Genomic DNA, 15,669 nt, shown 5'->3' with positions numbered 1-15,669 from the left:
GAGCCACCATTTGACCCAGCTATTCCCCTTCTTGGTCTATTCCCTAAAGACCTAAAAAGAGCATGCTACAGGGACACTGCTACATCGATGTTCATAGCAGCACAGTTCACAATAGCAAGACTGTGGAACCAACCTAGATGCCCTTCAATAGACGAATGGATAAAAAAAATGTGGCATTTATACACAATGGAGTATTACTCTGCATTAAAAAATGACAAAATCATAGAATTTACAGGGAAATGGATGGCATTAGAGCAGATTATGCTAAGTGAAGCTAGCCAATCCCTAAAAAACAAATGCCAAATGTCTTCTTTGATATAAGGAAAGTAACTAAGAACAGAGTAGGGACGAAGAACAGGAGAAGAAGATTAACATTTAACAGGGATGAGAGGTGGGAGGGAAAGGGAGAGAGAAGGTAAATTGCACGGTAATGGAAGGAGACCCTCAGGGTTATACAGTGGAGGGGGTAGAGAGAGAGGAGGGGAGGGGAGGGGAGAGGTGGGGAGGGGGGAGGGTGGATGATGGGAAAGGCAGCGGAGCACAACAGACACTAGTATGGCAATTTGTAAATCAATGGATGTGTAACTGATGTGAATCTGCAATCTGTGTATGGGGTGAAGGTGGGAGTTCATAACCCACTAGAATCAAAGTGTGGAATATGATATGTCAAGAAATTTGTAATGTTTTGAACAACCCACAATAAAAAATTAAAAAAAAAAAAAAAAAACTAAATGAAAAAGACATATGATACAGTATTTTCATGCCTAAGTACAGGAATTCATTTAAATTCTTATGAAGTAAATTGAAAAACTTAAGTTTACACAAAAATACATATGAGAATGTTTATAGAGCCTTATTAAAAATCATTAAAAACCAGAAATAACCAAGATGTCACTCAGTTAATCAATGGATAAACAAACTGTTACAATCACAAACTGGAATACCATTCAGCATTTAAGAGAACCATTAATTCTCACAATAATTGAGATGAATCTAAAATGCATTACACTAAGAGAAAGAAGCAAAATTCAAAAGCTGCCACTGTGGTATAATTTCATTTATATGCCATTCTGGAAAGGCAAAACTAAGTATAGGAATTGAACAGACCAGTAGTTTCCAGGGGCCAAGGGAGGTCAAAGGGATTAATTATAATGGAATGAACAAGAGAATTTTTAGGGTAATAGAATTGTTTTGTCGGGTACAGTGTACATGGATGACTGACTTCACAAATTTGTCAAAAGCTACAGAACTGAATTTTATGTATTTAAGTTTTTAAAAAATCAACTGAAATACCTGGGTTACCCAATATTGATTACAGTTTGTGATGAATGGATCTAACTGTATTACAAGTATACAGTGTAACCTCACTAAAGGCAGTGAAGATACAAATAAATAATTATGGAAAATAGTGGTTTGACTGATACTGTAAGACCTGTAATAGAAAAGGTCTGTATATACACTGTACTTGTGTTGATAAATTTATTTCTCACTGAGCTATGGTTTAATAGTGCTGAAACTACCAGTACAATAGGGTTGAATGAATGAATGAATAATAGATAATTGAAGCCAGGTATCTTACTGTCTGAGAAAGAAGCTAACAATAAACAAAGGAGAAACTCCAGACCATAGTATTGGTTCAGGGTCAGAAATATAAATTCTGAGCTGGTCGCAGTGTCGCATGCCTGTAATTCCAGCTACTTGGGAGACTGAGTCAAGAAGTTCACAAGTTTGAGGCCACTCTCAGCAATTTAGTGAGACTGTCTCTCAAAAAAAAAAGTATCAGTTCTAACTCATGATTGATCAGCATATATATCAATAGAAATACACCAAAATATAAATGTGTCTGAATGCACACAAATGTTTTTAGTTCTGTCTGGTGAGAGGGCTAGAAGTAGTGACAACTTAGAAGAAACCAGCATATCTGGCACTCAGATCTTGATTTCTAGATATAATTTTTCGATTAAAGGAACCATGGCTCTGTGGAGAAACGGCTAGGGAATCTGGTTATTGTGAAAAAAATTTAAAAGTGCTTTAAAAATGGGGAGAATGAGAGCATGTAAAAAGAGCATGGGAAGAGGAAGGGAAGGATAAATAGAAGCAAAGTCCTCTTAGAACAGCAAACTATTCTGAGTTGGTGCATGCCTGTAATCCCAGGGAGAAATACTTCCTTTAATCTTACAAAAATAAACTGAGTGTGGTGGCACTCACCTGTAATCCCAGTGGCTTAGGAGGCCCAGGCAGGAGAATCCCAAGTTCAAAGCCAGCCTCAGCATCTTAGTGAGGCCCTAAGCAACTCAGTGAGATCCTATCTCAAAATACAATATATAAACAGGCTGGGATTGTGGCTCAGTGGTAAAGCGATCCTGAATTAAATCCCCAGTATTAAAAAAAAAAACTAATATAAACTATGGTGTCTGGATGATAATGGTGTATCAATGTATGTTCATCAATTGTAACAAATACCACTGACATCTATAATGCAACAATAAACAATATAAAAGAAACCCAAATATCACTCTGGTGGAGGATATTGAAAATGGGTGAAACTAAGCATATGTGGGTGCAAACAGTCCTTTGGGGTGAATAAAATTCTGTTTTTACCACTATGAATTACTGTTTTTAGAAAAGAATTGTATGAGAGCCAGTCACATTCTTTACAAGCATTCTGTAAACTTCCAAGTAATTTAAAAAAGTGTATCAATCATCTTATTCAATTTGGAAATGGGATAAAACTTATAAGAGATATTTCAATTTCTGGCAATATTTTAGGCTATATTTGTAAATAACTCTTCCCACTTCAAAACGCCTAAAATGCCCAACAAATACAGTAGGGGAGATAAGTGGAGTAGAGTACAGAAATCAAGGGAGAAGGAGAAGGGATGGGAAAATGTGGGAACTGCAGAGGAAATCTACTGAATTATATTATGTACATATATGAATCTACACAGGGAATTCAGCTTAATTTATGTATATCTATAAAGTACCAATTTAAAAAACAATAAATAAATAGAAGGAAGACAAGTAGAATAGAGAAATGGATCAGGGGAAGGAAGGAGAGAAGGAAAAGAGGAATTATTAGAGACTTAAGTGGAATAAATTTTATTTCATGAATATATGCTTATGTCAAAATTAAACCCACTATTATGTATAACTATAATGCATTAATAAAAATATTTTAAAAACAGACTAGGAAAATGTTATGGGATATCACTTCCAAGATTTTGTCACAAAAATACTCTGACCTCTATCTTTTTAAAATCTTTTCTTGCTCTTTCCTTAGTTTTCTTCACTGGAAGTCAGCTGTCATGCTAGGAGCTCCCACTGGGAAGGTCCATATGGCAAGGAGCTGATGAGGGTCTCTAACCAACAGCCACTGAGAAATTAAGGGCTTCATTCTAATATATTTGTAAGGAACTGTATCTTGCCACCAACCATATGAGTAGCTTTGGAAGAAGATTCCCCCAGTAGATGGGGGAATCTTCCAATACCTTGATTGTAGCCTTTTTAGAGAGTTTGAGCAAGAGGACCCAGATAAGCTGTGCACTGATTTCTGACCCACAAAAACTATGAGATTATAGATGTTTATTATTCTAAGCTATGAAATTTTGGGAGGTGGTAATTTGTTAAACAACAATAGATCAAAAAACACAGTGGTCCAAAAAGGCATTTTTGTTTAAATTAAATATTATATATATATACACACACACACACACACACACACACACACATACATGTTGGGTGTTTATTGAGTAGCAAAGTGCATGTTTCTTTGGTGGGTCACTGAATGTGGGCTTTAGGAGACAACATGTACAAAAAATAATAAATAAAATTCTCCCATCCAAGTACTAACCAGGCCCGACCCTGCTTAGCTTCCGAGATCAGACGAGATTGGGCACGTTCAGGGTGGTATGGAGAGAGAAATGAATTACAGTAGATGGGGTAGAGAGAGAAGATGGGAGGAGAGGGGAGGGGAGGGGAGGGGAGGGGGGATAGTAGAGGATAGGAAGGGCAGCAGAATACAACAGACACTAGTATGGCAGTAGGTAAAAAAGTGGATGTGTAACCGATGTGAATCTGCAATATGTATATGGGGTAAAAATGGGAGTTCATAATCTGCTTGAATCAAATGTATGAAATATGATATGTCAAGAGCTTTGTAATGTTTTGAACAACTAATAAAAAAGAAAAAAAAACAAAAACAAAAACAAAAAAGTTCAAAAACAGGCAAAACTAAACAATATAAAAATAAATAAATAAATAAAATTCTGTGGGCTCAAAGTGGGAAGAATTTCTAACCACATCCTACATTAATGTGATTTGGGGATGTAATGTATATTACCTGTGTAAGGGGACTCTCTAGCTAGTACAACACACACATGCACACAGGAAAAACCTATATGAACAAGAATCCACAGGAACTACGGATAAATTGGAATTGCAAAGACTGTTGCATACTGTAAAATAAATATGTATGATACTTTCAAAGAAATGAAAAAGGGCTGAAGGTATAGCTCAGTGGTAGAGTGCTTGCCTAGCATGCATGAGGCCTTGAGTTATCCCCAATACAAAAAGGATGGAAGAAGAAAGAAAAGTTAATCAAAAGTATGGTAAAGAAACATGAGCCTGTCAAAAAAAGACCACATGTGTTCTTAAAAGAATCAAATAAAACTTGTAGAAATTAAAAATAAAAAGTATTGAAACTAAAACCTCTATACAGGGTTAAGCAGCAAATTAGAGGTGAAGAGATAATTAGTGAATTGGAAAATAAATCTGAAGAAATTACATACAATGTGAATAGGAATAAGAAGATATAGAAATATTAAATAAAAATTTTAAAATATGACTAGAATTATAAAGTCTGCCAGGGGTCCAACTAAATATAGAATGTTGGAGAAGCAATATCTAAATAAATTATATGTGACAGAATTTTTCAGAATTGATGAAAGACATCAGTCTTCTGGTTAGGGAAATCCAACTTAAAAAAAAAAACAACAAAAAGAAGCAACATTTAGAAAAACCATAATCAAATTAAGAATGATAATGCTAAATAGGTCTTAAGAGCAATCAGAAATAATAGAAAGATTACCTAATAAGAGTAATAATTAGGTCTGGAGTTGTGGCTCAGTGGTAGAGTGCTTGCCTAGCGCATGCAGGGCCCTGGGTTTGATCCTCAGCACCATATAAAACTAAATAAATAAATAACGTAACATAAGGGTATCATGTCCAACTACAACTAAAAAATAAAATATAAAAAGAGTAATAATTAGATTCACAGTTAACATGTCAACAATAATAATGAAAAATGAGACAGTGGAATAATAGCATTAAAAAGTTCTATGAGAAAACAACTATTAACCCAGAATCATGTACTCAGAAAAAACTTTTTAAGAATGATGATGTGATAATCACATTGTCAGACAACTCTGAATTTATTACCAACAAACCTTCAATAAGAGGGATTCTATGAAATGTATTTCAGGAACACAACAAATAGTCACAGAAGGAAGTGCTGGGAGGTATAAACGAACGAAGAGCAAGTAAAATGGTAAACATGTGGGTAAAGCTAAGCCAACATTGACTTGAGAAACATTAATACAAATGCCAAATTTGTGAGGTTAAAAAAGAACCAAGACATTTTCAATTTCAGTTCCAAGATCTTGGAAGTTGTTGGTCCCATCTTTAAAGGGAAAATTTAGTCAAACTGAAATTCAATGACTTTCATGGACCCATCAGAGAAGTGAAGCAATAGAGAAAAATGCCACCTTGAAATGTGAAGAGTCAAGCATTTTTAGATAGAGGCAATAAGGAAGATTTGCTTCCCTGGAGCAGAAGGCTCTGAATGCCAAGAGGCTAATAGGAATACCTAAATAGTAATTTTGACAAACTGCTGAAGGCTGAGAGTAGATTGGCATGAGAGTAAGAAGCTCCTAGAGGTTGAAGTCTTAGAGGTCTCCATACTTCCACAGCATTTTCTTTAAGGAATGCCACAGGTTGTCATGGTAATGATAAAAGGAAGCTCCCATGTGACACCAATTGAAGACTGGCAAGTATAGCCATTGTGAGCTCCTCTCGGGCTCTTCTCCCTAACAAAGGACTGAGTTCAGAAGGAAGGACTTAGCAATTTTGAAACTTCATAATATCTCTTCTTTAGAGAAAGAGAAATTTATTCCACATCAGCCCTTTCCAGTCTTCATGTCTTGTCCAACGGGGAAAAAAAGCCATAGTCCACAGAAGAGAGGACTTTAAGGAAATAGATTGGGAATGCGATAGCCAAGAAAAGGACAGAAATATTTCTGATGTTCACAGCCCCAAGACACAGGCCCACTGTACAATTCAAAAACTGAAATTTAATTTACTCAGAGGTCCAGAGAACTTAAACTTATTGCCCCCATACACTTATTTGCTAATAAATGCCTAGTAATAATAACAGTGATTACTACTGGGAGAGCAGAGAGAGAGAGAGAGAGACCCTATAAAGTACAACACAAAAGGAATTTCAAAAGCTCAGGGGAGAGACAAAAGGCGGTGTTCAGGGAAATTTGAAGCCTCTGGTATCTAAATCAACTGAGGAAAACCAGGAAAAAGGAAAAAGTTTGAAGGAAGCCATAAAGAAGATGGGGAGAGACACCTTACCTTTACAGAGGAACAATTATTGCTTTCAGAAGACTCCTTATCAGAAACCATGGAAACAAGAAGATAATGTAGTAAAATCTTTGAAATATTGAAAGAAAAATTTGCCAAACTAGAATTATATATTCAGCACTATTTTCCTAAAAGTGAATTCATCCCTAGCAGATCTGTTTTGCAAGAAATGTTAAAAGTTCTTTATGTAAAGTGAAAATGATATAGCTCAGAAAATTTGTAACTACATAAAGAAGAGAGTTGGAAATAGACAAATGGAGGTAAAATCTAATATTTCATATTCGTAATTGATATAAAAGGTAATTATTTTTAAAAGCAATAATAGCAGCAATGATATTATATGGATAAGTGAAATGAATACCAGCAATGTCCCAAAGGAAAGGATGGAGGAATTGGGAATACTTGGGTATAAAGCACTTACTCTACACATGAAGTGGTATTGCCATTTGATGATGAATTCAAATTATTTAAAAGTATATATTGCTAGGGCAGCTGCTATGGTGTGAAGATACACCTTCCAAAATTCAGGTATTGACACTTAATGGCCAATGAGATTGTATTAAAAAATAAGTGCTTCAACTGGTTATTAGGTCATGAGGGCTGCCCTCCTTGTGAATAGGCTTAAGACCTTTATAAGAGAGGTTTCAAGCATTATTTCTTTTCCTTCTACTTTCAACTGTGTGAGTGCACAGTGTTCTTCCACTCTGGAGGATGCAGCAACAAGTCACAATCTTGAAAGCAGATAACAGCCCTCAATAGATAATCAAACTAATTAGTGCCTTGATCTTGTACCTCCCAGCCTTTATAAGTGTGAGAAAATACATTTTTGTTTTTTATAAATTCCCCAGTCTCAGGCATTTTGTTATAATAGTACAAAACAGGCTAAGACAGTAATCATTAAAAAAAAAAAAGTTGGCAGGATTGGAGTATAGCTCAGTGGTAGAGTGCTTGCTAGCATGCCCTGAGTTCAATCACCAATAGCAAAAGCATTATTTAAAAGGATTAGAAAAGGAAATGTAACTAACAAGAGAAGAAATAGAACTGAATCACATGGAATGCCCTTTTTAAAACCAGAGAAGGCCGAAAAAAAAGAACAAATGTAATGGGTAGAAAAAAACATTAAAGGTGGTATATTTTGATCCACCTGTATCAATACTCCTTTAAATGTAAATGATCTAGATATACCATTAAGACAGAGGTATCAGAATGGATAAAAACACAAAGTACATTTTGAATAAAAAGACTGAGATTGGTTAAAAATAAAAGGATAGCTTTTTTTTTTTTTTGCCATTATGGCATGCACTCACTCTATTCCTCACCAGATCTTTTCAGATCTTCCAGTATCAAGCAACTTATGGCCAAAACACAAAACCAAAACTGTCCCATTTCCCCAATGTATTCCAATGAAAACAGGTAATAAAATCAGGTATAACTCCAAGAGGAGACATTGGGGAACAACCAATCTGGGTCATTAAAGAATTGCACATGAGATGGCACACATATTTATGATGTATCAAGGTCACTATCATACCAAGCTAAGAAGGTCACCACTGTCTGGACAATAAGACATGTTTTATTGGGAATCTGATTATTATCTTTTTTCTATCATCTACAATAGGTAGGTTACTTTGGTAATAAATACGTAAAACCTTTTGGAAAAAGGCTTAAAGCCTTGAAAGCCTCTTTATCCCCATGGAGGATAAACAGAAAATAAAGATTACAGAAAGTCACAGTATGATGACTACAGATAACTATGCACTGCTCATTTCAAAAAAGCAAAGTTGTTTATTTCAAAGGATAAGTGACAAATTTCTTAAATTTAACCAAAGATGTGAAATATCTCCACAATGAAAATTATAAAAACATTGATAAAACAAATTAAAGAGGAGATAAATTAGTGGAAAAACATCCTTTGTTCATGCATTGGAAGAATCAAGACTGTTGAAATGTCCATACTACCCAAAGCAATTCATAGATTCAATGCAACCCCTATCAGAATACTTTTTTTTTTTTTGGTACCAGGGATTAAACCCAAGGGTGTTCAACCACTGAGCCACATCCCCAGCCCTTTTAAATATTTTATTTAGAGATAGGTTCTTGCTAAGTTGCTTAATGCCTGGTTAAGTTTCTGAGGCTGGCTTTAAATTCCCAATTCTACTGCCTCAGCGTCCTGAGTGGCTGGGATCACCAGGCCCCTATCAAAATATTAATAACATTCTTTTCAGAACTAGAAAAAATTAATTTTAATATTTATATGGAACAAAACAAATAAGATTATTGCCAAAGCCATTCTGAGCAGGATGAGAAAAGCAGGCGACATTATCCTACTTGATTCAAAGCATATTATAAAGCTGCAATAATCAAAACAGCATGTTATTGGTATTAAAACAGATGCATAGACAAAAGCAACAGAATAGAGAGCCTAGTAGCAAACCCACACATCTATAGCTAACTGATTTTCAACAAAGGTGCTAAGAATACACACTGGAGAAAGGACAATATTTTCAATATGGTAATGGGAAAAATGGGATATCCATATGCAGAAGAATGGAACTAAACATCTCTCTCTCACCATTACAAAAACAAAACAACTAAAAATGGATTAAAATTTAAATGTAAGACCTGAAACTATTACACAACTAGGATAAAACAGGAGAAATTATTTAGGAGATTGGAATAAGCAAGAATTTTTTGGACAAAATTCTCAAAACACAGGAAACTAAAGTAAAAATAGCCAAATAGAATTACATAAAACTAAAAAGCTTCTGCACAGTAATGGAAGCACTCAATAGAGTACAGAAGCAATTCACGGAAGGGGATAAAATATTCACAATATATACATTTGACAAGAGGTTGATATCCAGAATATATAAGGAACTCTAAAAACGCAATAACAAAAAAGCTATTAAAATGGGCAATAAATCAAAGTAGATATTTCCCAAAAGATAAATATATTTATCAAAGATATTTATCAAACAAATGGCCAACAGGCACATGAAAAAAATATTCAACCTCTCTAATTATCAGAGAAATACAAATCAAAACTACAATGAGATCTCACCTCACCCCAGTAAGAATAACTAGTACCCAAAAGTCTAAAGAAAACAAGTGCTAGTGAGGACATAGAGGAAAGGGAACCCTTGTATATGGTTAGTAGGAATGTACATTAGTGTAGCCATTATGGAAAACAATATGGAAGTTCCTAAAAAATTGAAAACAGAACTACTATATGATCAAGCAATCCCACTACTAGTATCCATTCATAGAAATTAAAATCACCTCAAAAATTAAAGATAGGGGCTGGGGATGTAGCCTTAGCTACATCCTTAGTGCTTGCCTAGCATGTGCAAGGCCCTGGGTTCCAACCCTAGTACCAAAAAAATAATTAATAATAGAACATAAAAATAATTAATAATAGAATATATCCTGCAATCCCACTACTGGCATTTATCCATAAGAAATAATATCAGTTTGCTGAAGAGACATCTGCATTCCCATGTTCACTGTAGCACTAGTCACAACAGTGATTAAATAGAAACAACCCCTCATGAATGGATAAAGAAAATGTACATATACAAATACACTATTCAGCCATAAAAATAATAAAATCTTGTTATTTCTGACAACATGAATGGAACTGGAGATCATTATGTTAAATGAAATATGTTAGACACAGAAAGATAAGTGTTATGTGATCTTACTCATATGTAGAATCTAAAAAGGTTGATCTCATAGAAGTTAAGGGTAGAATGGTGGTTACTATCCCAGCTGGGACAGTGTAGGGGGATGGAAAAAGTTTGATCAATGAGCACTAAGCTATAATTAGACAGGAGCAAGAAACTCTAAAGTACTACACTGCACAGTATGGTGACTACAGATAACTATGCACTGCTCATTTCAAAAAGCTAGAAGAAAGGATTGTGAAAGTTTTCAACACAAAGAATGATAAATATTTGAGGAGATAGATAGGTTCAATTGGATATAAACATCACACAATGTTATACATGTATTGAACATCACACTGTACCCCAATAATATGTACAAATTTAATGTTTTTTTGTGTGTGTATCAGTTAAATATTGGGCTGGGGGTGTAGTTCAATAGAAAAGTGCTTTGCTAGCATGTCTGAGGCACTAGGTTTGATCACCAGCACTGTAAATAAATAAAATATATTTTAAAAACTATACATATCCCTCTATTGGAATTATAGGCTTCCTTCCAATGAACACCAAATGTGAGGATAGGTAAAACTTCTGGCAAGATTTATCAACAGAAAAAAAAAACACAAATAATGTAAGAACAAAAAAAAAAAAAGAGAGGATATAAGAGCAGATTAACAGATACAAAGATAAGAACTTTACACAAATAAGTTAGAAAACTGATGTGAAATACAGAAATTCCTAGAAAACCATAACTTAACAAGTATGACTTAAGTAGAAATAGCAAACTGAAATGATTCCCTATTAAAGTAATTGTATCTGTTAAAATTTTAAAGGAGATGCCAGGCCCAGATTGGTTTACCTGGAAGTTCTGCCAAATATTTGAGGAACAGATAGCTCCTTGGACAAACTGTCAGGGAACGGAATGAAAGAAAATAGTTCTCACCCCATTACATGAGGTTAGTATAACCTTGACACCAAAATCAGACAGAACAACATGAGAATGGAAAAATTGCAGGCCAGTCTCCTCCCTGAACAAAATTTTATTGAACTGACTAAAAGTTTTTTTTTATTTATCCCAGGACTGTAAGATTAATTTAACATAAGAAAAATTCTAATGCAATGAACCATATTAACAGGTTAACATAGAAAATCTTCATGTCATCTCAGAAGATCCAGAAAACAGGTTAATAAAATTCATCATCCACTCATCTTTTAAAAACTATACTGGCAAACTAGGAATAAATGGGAAATTCCTTAACATGTTACATGATATCTACCAAAAAAATTCAAATTTGCTCAGTGGTGAAACTTTAAAAGCACTCCCATTAAAATCAGGATCAACATAAGAACATGCAGTATTAACACTTCTTTTTTTTTAACCTCTGAACATGTTTATGCAGTATTAACATTTCTATTCAAAACTGTACTATGCATTGTTGGATGTGGAAGGTCTTGGCAGTGTAGAAATACAAGAAAAAGAGATTTTTTAAAAAAGGATTGGAGGGGGGAGATGAAAACTGACACATACAAATTACCAAAACTCATAAAAAATTGTAGCAAGTTTGCTAGTTATGAATTTGGTATACAAGAAAAAAATTATATTTGTGTACATTAGCATCAACCTGCCATAAAATTAATTTCTAAAAAGGTATTTTTACCATAGCAACAAAAATCAGCAAGAACATAAACTTGAATGATATGCAAGTCCATTGTAGATTAAATTATAAAATGTCACTTAAATAACATTTAAAAAGACTAACTACATAGAAAGACATACTATGTTTAGAAATGCCTAAACAAAGATGTTAACTCTCAAATTTATTTACAGATTGAATGTAATTACAATCAAATTCCTAAAAGTTTTGTCTGTGTATGTGGCTTGAAAATCTGATTCCAAAATATATGGGGAAGAGCAATAGGCCAAGAATAGCTAAGACTCTGTAAGAAGGACAAGATGGAGGACCTTGCTCTAACAGGATGTACAAGAATGTCCATTGCACTATTGTTCATAACCCCAAACTAAAAACTACCTAAATGCTCATCAACAGTAAGATGGATAAACTGCAGGATATTTACAAAATGTAATTGTACACAGCAAGGTGAATAAACAAGCTGCAAAACCCATTATATAGGTGGCTCACATAAACATACGTTGGATGAGAAAATAACATACACAATTTTTCAAACCCTTTACACATGCTGATGCCATTAATACTCAGAACATCATTAAGTGATTGCATGTCTTCTAGAGAGAATGCTCCAAGCATTCCTTTCTGACTCTGACTTTTCTGGGGTCAAATAGCCTGGCCTCCCCAGAATCAGAAGTGAGACAGACACTGCTTGGGGCAGGACTTGGCAACCATCATCCAAATTTTTTGGCATTTGTGGTCTGGTAAAATTCAGTCAATCATTAAAGAGTAAATGTGTTGTATACACAGAGCTTCATAGCTGATTATGGTGAATGGCAGAGTGGAAGTAGCAGTGATTATTTACTGGGTATCTACTATGTGCCAGGTTCAGGGCTTGATGCTGGGGATATAGTGATTAATAATAACCATATAACCAAATTCTTATTTAAATAATAACATTATATTGATTGCATACTAAGTGCTGAACACTTCTAAGTACATTACATGCTTTCGTTTATCCAATTTTACAACAATACTATTAGTAACTTCATTTCACAAGTCAGGAAATAGGAGCACAGACAGGTTGAGATTTACCCAAAGTCACAGAGGGAAGAAGTGGAAAAAATGGGAGTGAAACCTTGCCAATCTTGTATCCAAAACCTCTGAATCAGTAAATCATCACAGCAACACTAAGAGGTAGGTATTAGTTCTGTGTTATAGCTGAGGAAAGTGAGACTCAGAACTAAAGTGAGCACATATTGATTTTGTATCTTCCATAGGACAGAGACTATATCAGGTGATGAATGTGTATTATCACTCCAACCTGAAAGACAAGAGTCCCCAGGAATATGGTTGGAATGAAGTTCTGTCTCATCCAGGCTCCTAGATCTCCAGATGAGTAAGTGAAATTGCTGATTTAGCTGGTTTTGTTCTTTCTTATTCCTCCATCCATACCTTACATCCTACACACTATATTTAATGCACATTATCTTCCTGGACCCTCTAAAACAACTACTGCTCCCCCAATAACCCAGAGCCTAGAATGCCTCTAGCATTGGGAATGTGGAAGCCTGCTCATCTGGTCCTTGAGATGTCTGGGTCTCACAGTCCGCAGCTGCCTTATCTTCACCCACCTTCTGGCTCCTTAGGCCATAATACTTGCGATGAAAACACCTTGGTACGCAATTGTCCCGTTATCTATAGAAAACGGTATACCACAGTTTAAAAAGTTTATTTACAGGTTTTGTTTGCTTCTCCTTTGTCCATGCTCCTTCTTAAAATTTCAAAGCAAACACACTGCATCAGTAGGCTTGTCCTGAGAGACTGCATATGTTTTCCCTCAAACGGAGTAGGGAGAGGGTCTGTATGTGCCAAGAAGGCAATGTGAGAGTGTGACACTCGGCCTTTCTCAGCCCAGTCAGGTATAGATTTCTTAGAAGAGGCCTGTGAAAGGGGAGGAGTGATGCTGGCCAATGAGAGGGTATGATTGTGTATCCAGCACCTGTCCTATGGGAAATGATGCCAGGAACCATCACCTTATTTCACCTGGGCATAATCAAACAAGACCAATTTCCAGACACATCACAGAACAAACCAAAATGAAATATTCCAGGATAGCACTGAAAAGTCCCAAACTAGAAACCTCAAATTCCAAACATGAAACATTACAAATAAGCTTTACATACAAAAGGAGAAGTTTCTAGTCAAAGATCCCTGTGATCAAGATGGTCTTTATCTAATCCTTATTCTTTTCTCTTTCCTCACCTCTCCTGACATTGGCTGCTTGTTATCCTACAGTTATTTCATTCAGCTGTTCATCCATTCCAACTTTCAGGTTAAGGTGTGAGTGGATGTCAGACATCCTTTGCTCTTCTATACCCACTCTATCACCACCACATTGAGCCCACAGAAGTAAACCCCACTTACATCCCCTTCGCCGTTGCAGCCTGCTGCTGCTGCTGCTGTGTGGAATCCAGATCTTCTGCAACCTGGTTTGGGTGAGCTCCCCCATCTCTCGAGACATCTTAGATGTCACAGTTAATGACACCACTGCTCACAAGGTATCAAGCCTCACTTTCTATCTTCCTAGTTGTCCTTTCTGTGATGTTGTCACAGAAGCAGATGGACAGGGCTGGAATGAAGGCACACTGGGCTTCTGAGCCTCTCACAACCTGTCTCCAGGCCCTCTTCTTTTTCCTAGCCTGCCTCTGCTCCTGTGTATACCAGGGGGGGCTTGGGTGCTGAGAGAAAGAGGTTGGGCAGAAGTCAGCAGAGGCCTCTGAACTCCAAGGGCTGTGTACATAGGAGATAAGTTGGAGTCCAGCAAGGAAGGCAGCCAGCAAGACAGCCCAGGTCTGGCCAGTCACTTCCCGCCAATGAAGTCAGGACTAGTAGAGTATGCAAATAAAAGACCAAAGATCATGTGCTAGCATCCTGTGTGAAATGGCAAAGCAAAGATGATGGAGGTAGAGGAATTAGCTTTGAAATTAAAAATTGGTCTGAAGTAAAATGTCAAGCTCTAACTCAAAAACAAAGATCCACATCAGAAATTCAAGGCCCCAAAGAACAAAAGCTCAAACACCAAGTCCCAAATGAAAAAGGCAAACTGGAAGTGGAATATTCACTACCTCACAGGTCACCCCCACCCAAAATGGCATCTCAACCCTTGTCTTTGCCTAAATACTGTTGGATTCCCTGTCACAGAGCCTCTTCCTCCTAAAATATGATGCCTATGACACTCTTGGAGAGATGGGCACTATCTGATCATTTTTATACTCTCTCTAGCCAAGGCTAAACAAATCACAGTAAAACTGACACCTCAAGAAGAGAAGTGAGTACAGCCATTGCTGAAGGGAGACATGGTAAGCACTGCTCACATGGCTGACAGCTGCCATGAGATGCCCTAGGGATAAAGACATTATTATCTGCTCAACAACCTGGCTAAAGTTTTTCATGTAAGCCATTGGGATGATGGCTTTGGAGGGTAGAGGCTGCAGTAGGGTGAGCATGGGTAGAAAGAAGCAATGTCCTCTAAATAGAACAAATTCATAGGCCAGAACCATCACACCCAAATTTCTTCCCTTCACAGGGCCTGCTTTCCCTGCTTCCCCTTGGTTATTTTGAGACTTTTATCTGTAGAACTCATGTAACTGCCCAGCCTGCCTGGAATATGTCCAAGCATGCTCTTACTTCATTCTTTTGCAACCTTCCCACCCCCTGATGAACCTCCAGTGATT

The 15,669-nt window shown here is 36.2% G+C and overlaps 1 protein-coding gene across 7 annotated transcripts in view; it reads right to left on the bottom strand.

Moving 5' to 3' along the window:
• The window catches only part of Pfkfb1 (6-phosphofructo-2-kinase/fructose-2,6-biphosphatase 1), a 61,967-nt gene that overhangs the window by 42,315 nt on the left and 3,983 nt on the right, over positions 1-15,669 (bottom strand). For 3 of the 7 annotated variants that reach the window (XM_058582028.1, XM_058582030.1, XM_058582032.1), the window contains exon 1: positions 14,360-14,738. The exons of 1 other annotated variant lie outside the window; for it this stretch is intronic. In XM_058582028.1, coding sequence (XP_058438011.1) covers positions 14,360-14,456 — 97 coding nt within the window. In that variant the 5' untranslated portion in view covers positions 14,457-14,738. Of the gene's footprint in view, positions 1-14,359; positions 14,739-15,669 lie in introns of those variants that run through there. 3 more of the 7 variants (XM_046452568.2, XM_046452572.2, XM_058582033.1) reach the window with 2 other exon arrangements.

This window comes from Marmota monax, unplaced genomic scaffold (genome assembly GCF_021218885.2).
Source record: "Marmota monax isolate L192 unplaced genomic scaffold, Marmota_monax_Labrador192_F-V1.1 WCK01_AAM20220418_F8-fsc00223, whole genome shotgun sequence".
Lineage (NCBI taxonomy): Eukaryota > Metazoa > Chordata > Mammalia > Rodentia > Sciuridae > Marmota > Marmota monax.
The sequence above is the reverse complement of the archived record's forward strand: the minus strand, read 5'-3'. Positions and strand labels throughout refer to the sequence as shown.